Here is a 12,396-nt window from a genome sequence, read left to right as displayed (position 1 = left end):
TTTCGTGATTGATCTAGCAAAATTGCGCATATGAAATATGGCAAAATAGATACCAAAACCGCCTTCCCAAAATGGAATTTTGGAAGTGACTATGGAATAGTCTAAGGGTTTTGAAAATCTAAATAATGCTAGATTTGAAAGCAAGCACATGGAATCCGTCATGGGATTAAAGAAAGCATTGCATGAAGAAATTGGAACGTGTTTTCTCATAAACTTAAGAAGAGGATTGACTTATGGAGAAACATAGAAATTCTGATGAACAAGAAGTTTAGTGGGAGCAAAAGTAATGGTCCAACAAGATGTTTATGAACTCTATTGTGAAACAACTATCAAATGCTAAATGCTTAGATTTGAAAGTATTTTCGACAATGGACCGAGCTAAAGACAATACTTAATACATGTTGGGAATTAAGTTCTATGGTATAGACTTAATTAAAATGTTTAAATGAGTAAAGGAAATTACCATGTTAAACATGAAGGACTTTGAAAGGCTTTCGACCCATATGTATGAAGCTAAGTAAATGTTTGAACTAAGTATAAGCTAGGCTAAGTACTAAATCAAACAAGAAAGACTCTAGTAAGAGACTTTCAATCATATCATATAGCGAACAATTTGGCAAGACTCAGTGTAACTGTATGAGCTAAATGTCACATGGATGGAATAAAATTGAGAATAATTCTAGAATTAAATCCATCATGTAAAGCTATGATATGGAATCGTCAAATGACTTACATGCTTAGAGCATGTGAAGTACGTATATAATACCAATCAACATTAATCTAAGTATTAGATCATTAGATTATAGTCAAGAACATCCAAAGAACTTAGATAAGTAGTTGGATGAGTTCTTGACGCATGGAAACAAATATAATTTGAGTTTTGATGTTGCAAGCACAAACCTTAACAAGGATTAGTTCCTTAGCAAGGAAGCCATTTATAAGCACGAGGCAAGAAGTGTCGTGGCTTGAGAATGGTAACATGGATGTGCATCCATGTATAAAGTGCGGGAATTTAAGGAAAATTTCCACGATCACAAGTGATTAGGGTATCCCAAATCGTTGTGAGTCGCTTGGAGTAAAACCCAAGCAAGGCATCATCGGGGAGTCTACTAAAATATATGTTGAGAATATTGTTTCCTTAAAGGCAATAATAAGATAGATGTTAAATGGAAAGGTTCGTTGTTGAACATTAATGATTGTAGGTTATCAAGTAGAAGGTCTCAAATCATGAAAATGAGTGGGAGCCATTGCTTGGACAATAAATCCTGAATCACATGTAATCCATTAACACTCTCAAAATTTTATCATCTTATTATGGAAATGGTGGATAATGAAGATGCTAAGGTTTGCAAAGTAATTATAACTAAACCTATGCAATAAGTGAACGACAACATTCATAATTGCATGAAAGAAATCAAGCATATCAAATATGAGTGTGATTTCTATGACTGTTTTATGAAGAGTACTACTCTTAAAACATTTGGGAAAAAACCATTTATCATAAGATGAAACATTGTGAAGTTTCATAGTGGAATAAAATATTTCTAAATATTCCACAAAACTATTTAGTTGTGGTTTAGAATTAAATAATGAGTCCATTCGATTTTAATAAATATTCAAAATAGGGTATCAAGTCAATGGCTTGGATAAAGAAACACCTATTAAGTGAACGTTGAATATTTTAATCGAAAATTATCCCTAATCAAGGTCGTATTTTGTGGACGAATAATGACCATCAGAGATTAGTGTGTAGTATGATTTGTAGCACCGTTTCTTGTGCTATGAGGATACAAATCATTTGCACAGGTATTGGTTTAGAACCATACTGGATAGACCTATGAGGATACTTTAAGAGATTTAAAAATCGTCATAAGTATTTTCTCATTATTACTATCGGAACTCTTTTCCTTTGACCATGAGTAGTGGGAGATCTCTTGTTTGAGTACTGGTCCGCTTTGGTATCCGCCAAACGTCTGCCGTAATTGGGGATTATAAAGACGGATATCGGGCGGGTGAGTCCTCTTAGTAAGAGAAGCTACATTACAAGACTGGAAATGTTCCCCTACTAACAATAGGGAACATGTCTTGTTGTTTACAAGGCCTCTCGAAGAGCGAGACTGTGAAAAATGCATGGTCGTGCTCAGATGGATTTTAGAAATCATCTGCTTATTGACAGTCAAACTCGGATTTCGAGAAACACTTCTAGACGTAACAGAGATGACTAGTAATCTTACTCTGTAGTTCATGAAGAGACATGAAGAGACATAGGATAAGGGCTATACACTAAATGCACACTTGTCCGGAAGGACAAGTGGGAGATTGAAAGGAATGGTGTCCTTCGAACAAGTGTATTATTCTGATAGCGGGTTCAGAATTATTAGAAAGCTAATATATTCAGTAAGGTCAAGTGATCGGAATGCCTGGGTGGAGGTCGCTTCCGATCAATAATATTAATATAATTAATATTACAGCTTAATCTTAACTGAACCCTTCGGGTCACACCCAAACAAATATATGCGAACCAACTCGACGAATTAATTCGGAAGAAATTAATTCGTCGCCTGAGTGTTAAATATTTAGACGTCGGTAATTCGAGCTTAGAGCGTCGAAACCGATCGTCGGAAGTCGAGTCTAAAATGATAAAAGACGAGACACGCAAAATAATAATAAATCGACCATATTCCCGAAAATACCCCTAGCATCGGTGTGCCCCGAGCATCCGAATGCTAGGGGCAAGACGAGCTAGCACACCGTGCTAGCAGCCCCGGCCAGCCGCGGCTAGGCACAGCAGCAGCCGCGCCGTGCCATGGCAGCAGCCGCAGCCGCACCAAACCGCAGCAGCAGCAGCACAGCAACAGCTGGTGCGGGCTGGGCTCGGGCCAGGTGCGGGCTGGAGCGGGCCGGGCTCGGGCTTAGCTCGTGGCTTGGCTCGGGTCATAGGGCCATAAATAAGGGGAAGCTTGGAATATGGGAGTAAGTGGGAGAGGACATGTGGCACAAGGAGAGTATTGAGTGGGGAGCAAGTATGGTCCCCTACTCTCCATGTGGTCCTCACCAACCCATCTCACATGGTAACGCCACTTGTAGATTTATTATTAATTTGCAATTTTAATTTAATTTAGCTTTAAATTAATTTGTGGAATTTCATGATCCCACATTGATGGGATAGAAATTCCCACTCATACTTTCCTCTATAAATACCAAGCTTTGGGTTTTGGAGTAAAGTGCTTGAGTGGTAGTTAAAAAGAGCATTCCATAATTTTTGGGAAAACTCTTAAACTCACATAACACTCGGGTTTAGGTCGAACCTTGCTAACCCCAAGGTAGTAGACCTTAAAGTTGTGTTCGCCCATTTGTGGGTGGATACCGTCGGAGGCGCGGCGCTTGACGTGCTAGTAGCTTTCAAGTAAGAGCCCCGGGTTTTGGGCGAAGCTCGCTTCGAGGGTAAGATCCGTTATCTTTTCTTTGTGAATATTTATGCTTTGTGCTTTTAATTATTGCGAGTGGTTCCTCGGGAGGGGTTGTTTCCGCGGTGAGTTGGACTCACCAAACCCCAACAAATTATTATTTTAAAGAGTGTTATTTGGAATAAAATAAGTGTTTTACGATAAATCTGATCTTAAAAATGTTTAACGCGGACTCTAATTACTTAATTATATTAAGAAAAGGATTCAATACAAAGCGCGTTTTATCTTTTCATTGTCGCCAGACGACAGTGTCTGTCTCCGGACGACAGAACCAATTTTATTCCGATTCGAATTCTTACTCTTTCTATTGGTTTTCGGACTGTTTTCTAATAAATAGGGTCCTAGACCTCCATTTTCAAAGGACCCAGAATTCTCTAATTCTCTCTCTTCTCTCTCTTAAGCAATAGCTTATTCTTTCTCTCTCTAACTTTCTAAACTAGCTTTTTCACAAACACCATACCGCATACATTAGTTCTAGACACACCTAGCCAAGCTCGAAGTTGCCTTCGCCCTCGACGTGAAAGGTTGATAATTTTTGAGGGTTTGGTCTCAAATCCCTATTTCAATTATTTAATTTAATTGTTTAATTTAATATTTTCCTTGAAGTTACTAACGTGTGTATTTTGTTATTAAAAAGAGATACGAGGCATCCAATTAAGTAATTCAATTGTTATTATTTTGATATAGAAATCATGCTTTGATTGTTTTGATTCCTAGTATCATGTTAGGATGTCTTTATGATTCCTAGTATCATGTTTAGGGTAATAACTAATATTTCTAATATCATGCATGTTTCTATGATGCTTCCTATTCTTTCCTAATATCATGTTAGTATCATGTTAGGAATGAAGATTTGATCTTTATTGTTTAGTGACATGCTAGGATTTGTTATTAATCTTGTTAGTATCATGCCTAGGATCTTGCTAATATTATTATGCTTTATTGAGATTATTAAGATGATGATTATTTTATTGTTGCTTGATATTATTATTGTTATTGCTTGATCACGCCCACTACTAGAATCCGCCTAAATAACGACAGTTCAGCTGCGACGGTCATTAAAACTGTCGTAAAATTATAATTTTGCGACAGTTTCATAAGCTGTCGCAAACTACGACAGTTATTATCCCTTTTACGACGGTTTGTTTGTCGTTGAAATTATATGATTTTATTTTTAATTTTTATACAGGTATTACGACAGTTAAAAACTGTCGTAAAGTCTTTTTTTTAATTTTTTAATTTTTTTAAGGGCTACGACAGTCATAAACTGTCGCAAAAGCCATCGCAGATTAACGTATTTTTTTTAAAAAAAAAATGAAATACAGATTTAATAAAAAGAACCCAATTTCCCCTCTTTCACTTCACTTCCCTTTAACAGAGCGGCGACGACAGAGAAGCAAGGGGGAACTCTGCAACGCTCCTTCCGTCGATCCGTCGTTGGGAATTTGGTCCTCCACAATTGATTAGTCGGTAATCCCTTTCATGTGTATTATATTTAATTAATTTTAATTTTATCACTTAAACCCTAATTTTTTCGTCGCTTCCCTAAAGCTATCGGAGGGCCGCCGAAGTGTCGCTTCTTCTGACGTCGGTGTGCCGCCTTCCCTGACTCTGGTGTGCGAGTTCACTAACGCCGGACTGATTTCACACTTGACGCCTGTTTGAGGTAAAAATCGACCCTTGTTTTTCTTTTTTTTTTTAATTTTTTTTTTTACTTCGTTAGTACTATTGGAATTTGAGAATGACTCTGAATTTATCATGCCAAATTGATTTGAAGTCCAAATTGATTATGTGAATTGGCAACAAATTGAACATACTAGTCTAGGTTTTAGGTAAACATCTTCAATATATCATGAAATGTGATAAACCTTGAGAAGGGCAATAGAAACATTGCAATTTTACTGGTAATTTCCCCACGTTCCCAAATGAATTTTCATGTTTTTATTGGGATTTAGCTCAGTTAATACTTAATCAAATGCTGATTTGGATTTTCTCCTTTTCGATTAGTTATGTTTGTGTATTAGTCTGGCTAGGGTTTTGGTTAAAAGTGATTTCTATGATTTTCTTTTCAATCATGTAATGTATTACGGGATTCCAATGTATGTAGTGATTTGCAATTTCCTTTTCCTTTTTATCTTTAAATTATAAAGAATCGAGGTCAAACAAATTACAAATGAAGGAGAATGTGATAAAATGCGAATAATTTATTGGGAATTAGAGAGAGAATAGGTAGGAATTGAGATAATTTCCATTTACCACCAAGCTTAGAATAACTAGATCTTTTTTTTTGAAAATGGAGAACTTATTGTCTATTGACTATGCAATTTCTTAACAGCTCAGATCGTTAGCATAAAATGAGGTTTTACCTAAAAAAACCTTGAATTGTGAGAAACCTTGAGAAGGGCAATAGAAATCTGGAAAAACATCTTCCATATTTTTTGTAACTTAGTTCTTACTATTTTTACCACAATTATTTATAATAGTTTGTAGTTAATTATTTATTTTTGCTAAATTATGTAGGATATAAGCAAATTGGTGTGCTTTTGCTTCGAGTTGGTTTCTTTCTAAGGTCAGTTGTGCATATATTTATTTTGTATGCTTCGAATGAAATTTTTTTTGTTACATTTGTATGAGTTATAGGAGTTAGTTTATAGGATGAGTATGAGTATGAGTTTGTTTAAAGTGTGTATAACTATGTAAATGTTTATACTAAAAGTATGTATGTTGTAGTTTTAATTTCAAGTTAAAGTATGTATGCATATTGTTTAAAGTTAGTATGTATGTAATAGTTTAAAATATCATTCCTAAAATAATTCCATGTTCAACTCTGAAAAAGTATAAATTATATATAAGATACAAGTTTACAATATTGAATGTCATGATTAAAGCTTAGAATTTGTTTATTAAATATTAATTAACGTAAAGTATGTTATGATTTGTTCTTCACATTGGAGGTTCTTAATGATAGGTGATTATTACTCTCTTATGTAGTTGTATAGTTATATTCACTAGTGGGGTTAGATGTTTATAGGATGGGTAATGTTGGAGTGATATGGATCTTTGGACATCATTTTAAATCTAAGTCCAGATCATACATACAGACATTTAAATGAATGTGTTCTTGTTGTTTGTGATTAAATTATGTGACTTATCGATTTTGAATAGTGTTGTAGAATTTGTCACCATGAAAAGGAAGGAGCGCTGGTGGATGTACGATAGAAAAGACGGTAGTAGCTTTAGGCCCAAGTTCTTGAAAGGGGTCGACGATTTCATTTCTTTTTGCAAAGCAAATCCCGAGAGCCCGGAGTTAGATGAAGTTAGATGCCCTTGTGTGAAATGCAGGAATAAACATTTGTTACCGGCTAACACAGTGAAACTTCATTTATATAAGAAGGGGTTCTTACCTGAATACTTTTATTGGGTTTCTCATGGGGAAGAGTTCCCTCAATCAACTGATGAGCAACACAATCCATACCGTGAAATGGTCATTGATGCTCTTGGGAATAACAATGAAACATTGGGTAATACAGAGACTAGTCACGGTGTTGAGGAAGAACCTAATGATCAAGCTAAAGAGTTTTTTTACCTTTACAGGCTTCCCAGAAACCAATGTACGAGGGGAGCTCCATGTCTGTGTTGGAAATGGCTTCTAGAATTGTATCTATAAAGTGTGAATACAATTTGCCTTATCGATGCGTAGATGCATTTGATTCTTTACTAAATGAGGCATTACCTAACAACAACATGGGTAAGACATTTTATGATACAAAGAAGATTCTTAAAGGTTTGGAGCTTCCCCACGAGAAAATTCATGTGTGCCCGAAAGGTTGTATGTTATTTTGGAGAGCTGATGCTCAGTTGGACAAGTGTAGAGTATGTCAAAGTAACAGATACAAGAAAACTTCACAAGGGTCTTTGGTACCGTTGAAAGCCCTCACTTATTTCCCAATCACTCCTAGGTTGCATAGGTTGTATGCAACCAAGAATGTCGCCGAAGATATGACTTGGCACTCTAAAAATCCTCGAGTCCAAGGCATCATGGCACATCCTAGTGATAGTGAAGCTAGGAAGAACTTGGACACATCATTTCCCGAGTTTGGATCAGAACCTCGTAATGTGCGACTCGGATTGTGTACCAATGGGTTTTCTCCTCATGGTAAGTTTGGTGGTCAGTATTCTTGTTGGCCGGTGATTTTAACCCCTTACAACTTGCCCCCTTCTATGTGCATGAAAAAGCCATTCATGTTCTTGTCCTTGCTTATTTCTGGTCCTAAGAATCCAAAAGGGAATTTGGATGTTTACATGCAACCTCTAGTTGAGGAGTTGAAGCAATTGTGGGATGTTGGTGCACCAGCTTATGACATTTCAAGGAAGCAGAATTTTAATATGCGTGCTGCCATTGTGTTGACAATCAGTGATTTTCCGGCCTATGGTATGCTTTCTGGTTGGGCTACAGCCGGGAAAAGGCTTGCCCTTACTTTATGGATAAGGCTAAAACATTTTGGCTTGACCATGGGGGTAAAGTCTCGTGGTTTGATTGTCTTAGACAATTCCTTTCTACTGATCACCCATTTCGTAACAACAAAGTCGCCTTCTGTAGAAACAAGGTGGAGAAGAGTCATCCACCACACATCTTGTCCGGCGAGGAGTTGTGGGAGTGTGTTAAAGAAATGCCAAAAGCTACAGATGGCCCCGAAGCTCTTGCAAGACTTAAAAAGTCGAAAAAAGGTTGGTTCAAACAAAACACTTTATGGGAGCTACCGTATTGGAAGACTATATTGGTACGCCATAACCTAGATGTCATGCATATTGAGAAGAATTTTTTCGACCAATTGATTCATACTGTTATGGATGTGAAAAAAAAGACTTGCGACACACCCGCCTCCCCAAAAGATATTGCCAAGTTTTGTAAACGTCCACAGCTCCATGTTATGGAGGATGCTCGAGGAAACGAAACTATATCGAAGGCACCATTCTCCCTCGATAGGGCCCAAAAACAGGTGCTATGCAATTGGGTCAAAGATTTGAAGTTTCCGGATGGTTATGCTTCTGACTTGGCAAGGTGTGTAGACTTACAATCGTGTAAGCTATATGGTATGAAAAGCCACGATTTCCATGTATTTATGGAGCGATTGTTACCGGTTGCTTTCAAGGAATTGCTCCCTCTTCATGTGTGGAAAGCCATTACTGAGATAAGTTTATTCTTTCGTGACTTGTGTTGTTCCACAATCACCTTGAGTGACATTGAAAGGTTGGAACACAACATTGCTGAGATATTGTGTAAGCTTGAGAAGATATTTCCTCCATCATTCTTCAATTCCATGGAACATTTACCTGTCCACTTGCCATATGAAGCTCGCTTATGTGGACCTGTTCATTACCGTTGGTTGTATCCGTTTGAAACGTAATATAAACTTGCTTTGATAATTCTTGATTTTTTGTTTTTTTACAACAATCCACTACTATAGCCACTTCAATTCCATACATTTGTGATTCGAGTTAGTTAATATTTCAGGTTTCTTAATCATCTGAAACGCAAAATTGGCAACAAAGCCCGTGTTAAAGGGTCCATTTGCATGGCATACCTTGCTGAAGAGATATCAAACTTCTGTAGCAAGTACTTTCAGGATGGTGTAGATACAAAAACTAGGGACCTACCACGAAACTTTCATAATGATGTTCAAAGTAACTTGGATGAAAGTGTCCCATAATGCTTTAGGGTTGATTGTGGATGTCCTTCCACCGGAGGTGTTCTTCGGTTCATGGATGAGGCTGAACTTATACGAGCACACTTGTATGTGTTAGTAAATACTAGAATTTTAGAGCCCTACGAGAGGTAATTGTTTAATACATGTGGTTATTATAGATTTTTTCGGTTTACAAGAATACATTAATTAGGTTTCAATACACTCACAATGGCATTCAAATTTGTGGTGAATTTAAGGGGTTTTGAGGAGTACATTCTACATACCCGACCCACAATGCGTAAAGATGATGTGTGGGTTCATCATGAAGTTGAGTTCCTCGAATGGTTTAGGATGAAAGTGAGTACCGCTCCACTATCAAATTCTAAGTTTGAAAATTATATTGATTCATGAAGTTTTCATTACTAAAATATTCATGGCTAAGCAGGTGATTCAAGATAAGCCAGATGATGACGTATTGTTTGCTTTGGCGATGGGTCCATCTAAACGAGTGCGCACTTGGAACCAGTACTATGTTAACGGATATAATTTCCAGACTCATGCACATGGAATGCATAAATCAACCCAGAATTACGATGTTTGGGTGTCAAGTGAGGAAGGTGGAGATTTTTTTGGCATCTTACAGGATGTCATTGAGCTTGAGTTCACTAGTGCGACCAGAGTTTATAAAACTGTTTTGTTCAAGTGCAATTGGATGGACCCGACAAGGGGCATGAATGTTGATAATTACAAACTAGTAGAAGTCAATCACATAAAGAAATACCCCAAGTACGATCCGTTTGTGCTATCATACCAGGCGAAGCAGGTGTACTTTGCACCGTACCCTAGTTTGAAAAAAGATCGTGCTCAGTGGTGGGCTGTGTTTAAGACTAAGGCAAGGTCTACTGTTGATGCTCCAGTAGACGACGAGGTTCTACAAGAAGCACATGTTCAGGCACCAACCTTGAGTGCTCCGGATGATATTCCTGGGTACGAGGACGGCGATGATTCTGATGAAGAAGATATCCCATACATTGAACCCCCTTTAGAGGAGTCCAGCTTTGAGGAGTCAACCGATAGTGATGATGACGAGGACGATATTTTTTGGGATGATGATACTGATGAGGACGATTATAGTGATGAGGGGGATGCATGAGAACCTCTAGAGTTTATGTAATCGGATAGTTTTATATGTAATAATTAAAACAATGTTAGGTTTTAGAAAATAGATTTTCGTTCTTATATGCTTTGATCCTTATTCAAATAGTTATGTATTATGTGATTATACCATATTGATTGCTTCCATCTGTATCATTTAACAATTAGTGTGTTGTATATAAGTATTTTCCCCAACTAAGTTTATGTTATTTGAAGAGGAGGATTACACTAGTTATCTGACAGATGGTATTATTTTTGCCCAGGTTCTTATGACAGCAGGTAAGCGACGATTGGTACGGGGGGTCAGTGGACATAGGAAGGAACTTTTTCCATCGACAGAAACACAAAACAACCAGGGTAGTCATGTTCCAAAGACACCAATAGATGACAGTCAAGTTCCAGAGACACCGATACCAGAGACCCCAGTAGATGACTTTGAGACACAGTATTTTGGGTCCCCTTTAATTAATACTAGTACACCAGCTTCCCAGAATACGTCTACACCTGTTGTTGAGCTTGGTGAGAGTTCTTTCCAAGGGGCAAGACGGAGTTTACACCCTGATGGGTTATGGTAAGCATGCAATTAAGTTAAAAATTGAAATTATGATACATGAATATTTATTAGTATTGACTGGTTTTTATGCCTTTATTCCTAGGTTCGATGACAGTAAAGTTTCCAATGCAATCACAGACATTTTCCAGGCTCCCTTTCGCAAACCTTGGATTAACTATAAGAAGGTCGACAATGGCACTAGGACTCATTGGTGGAACCAGTTTAAGGTTTTTTTTTTTCATTTTCATAAACATGTTATTTGTGTAAGCAAGGCTTGAGTCTGAAGCTGAGACTTTTGACAAGTCTGCTGTTAACTTGTGCTTTTGCTATTCTAGCAGATGATTTTTTAATTGTTTTCTTCTGTATGAGTTGGACTGCTTGCTTCCTAATTTTGCTGTTTGTGGCTGTTCAAGGCAGCAGACCTTTTGCTTGAGTCTGAAGCTGAGACTTTTGACAAGTCTGCTGTTAACTTGTGCTTTTGCTATTCTAGCAGATGATTTTTTAGTTGTTTTCTTCTGTATGAGTTGGACTGCTTGCTTCCTAATTTTGCTGTTTGTGGTTGTTCAAGGCAGAAGACCTTTAGTTCTAGTGTTAGTGACAAGCTAAAGTCGTATCACCTAATCAAAAGTAATTACCTAAGTCCTCTAACTAAAGTAGATAGGGAAGTAGGGTCGAATCCACAGGGAAACTAGTCTTTCTATTCCTAATTAATTAATAGCAATCTAAATTATTAGTAACAATTTGTTGTGATTTAAAGATTATACTACGAAGAATATAAGTAGGGAGAATAAAATAAGAGGAATCAATGAATTAAAGACCTAGGGCATAGGTTCACCAATAAATAATATTCAAGGGTAAAACATAATAACCAATCATTAATGCATCAATTAACCAGATAATAAAGGGCTTTCGCTACGTATTACAATCACAGAATTAATCTACCGGTATTAAATCTCATCTCTCGAATCTCGACTTAACCATTTATAGATTAACCTGCCTATTGAAACTAGACCTAAACATCAATTCTCATCTCTCGAATCTCGAATCAATATTGTCAAACTCATGCATAAAAGATCAGGCCTAATCTAGTCACAGAGCATTAAATCAATCAATAGGAAATTAATATAGCATTGATAATTAACAACAATGAATTACCCCTTCATATTATTTATGGATCCCCATAAACCCTAGAAAAAGAACTACTCACACATAATTAAATCTAAACTAATCAAAACAATAAAATAAAACATGATAGAAGGAATAAAATAAATAACTGAGATTAAGAGAAAAGAAATCGTTACCAAAGTAATCAGAATAAAGAGTTGAGTAAAGAACAAAGTATAAAATGTAGAGAAAGAAAATAAGCTTAAGTAAAAAGAGAAAGTCTAAGAGAAAGAATTACAAAAGTAAAGAGAGAATAAGGAAGTGTAAAAAGAATCCTAAACTTGCTTAACAAAAAATATATTTATAATAAGCAAGAGTCCTAAACTAAAACAAACTAAACGATGCTTAAAAGATCTATCAGAGACACGCG

The 12,396-nt window shown here is 36.7% G+C and overlaps 1 protein-coding gene across 1 annotated transcript; it reads left to right on the top strand.

Moving 5' to 3' along the window:
• Positions 1 to 6,576: 6,576 nt before the first annotated feature.
• LOC145584072 (uncharacterized) lies at positions 6,577 to 10,307 on the top strand. Its single transcript, XM_081641010.1, has 7 exons — positions 6,577 to 7,078; positions 7,168 to 7,899; positions 7,992 to 8,871; positions 8,983 to 9,084; positions 9,187 to 9,303; positions 9,412 to 9,511; positions 9,600 to 10,307. Exons 1-7 carry the CDS (start codon positions 6,577 to 6,579, stop codon positions 10,305 to 10,307), a joined length of 3,141 nt encoding a protein of 1,046 aa, XP_081497136.1.
• The last annotated feature ends 2,089 nt before the right edge of the window (positions 10,308 to 12,396 follow it).

The sequence above is a fragment of the Chenopodium album genome, chromosome 16 (genome assembly GCF_948465745.1).
Source record: "Chenopodium album chromosome 16, dcCheAlbu1.1, whole genome shotgun sequence".
Taxonomy (NCBI): Eukaryota; Viridiplantae; Streptophyta; class Magnoliopsida; order Caryophyllales; family Amaranthaceae; genus Chenopodium; species Chenopodium album.
This window is presented reverse-complemented; position numbering and strand designations above follow the sequence as displayed.

What these genes read in the sequence shown, in the direction of transcription:
- LOC145584072 (XM_081641010.1), top strand. Translation starts at nt 6,577, where the DNA reads ATGAATGTGTTCTTGTTGTTTGTGATTAAATTATGTGACTTATCGATT. An exon ending in CAGTGATTTTCCGGCCTATG is followed by an intron (nt 7,900 to 7,991) that starts GTATGCTTTCTG and finishes ATGGGGGTAAAG; the next exon opens with TCTCGTGGTTTGATTGTCTT. An exon ending in ATTTTAGAGCCCTACGAGAG is followed by an intron (nt 9,304 to 9,411) that starts GTAATTGTTTAA and finishes GGTGAATTTAAG; the next exon opens with GGGTTTTGAGGAGTACATTC.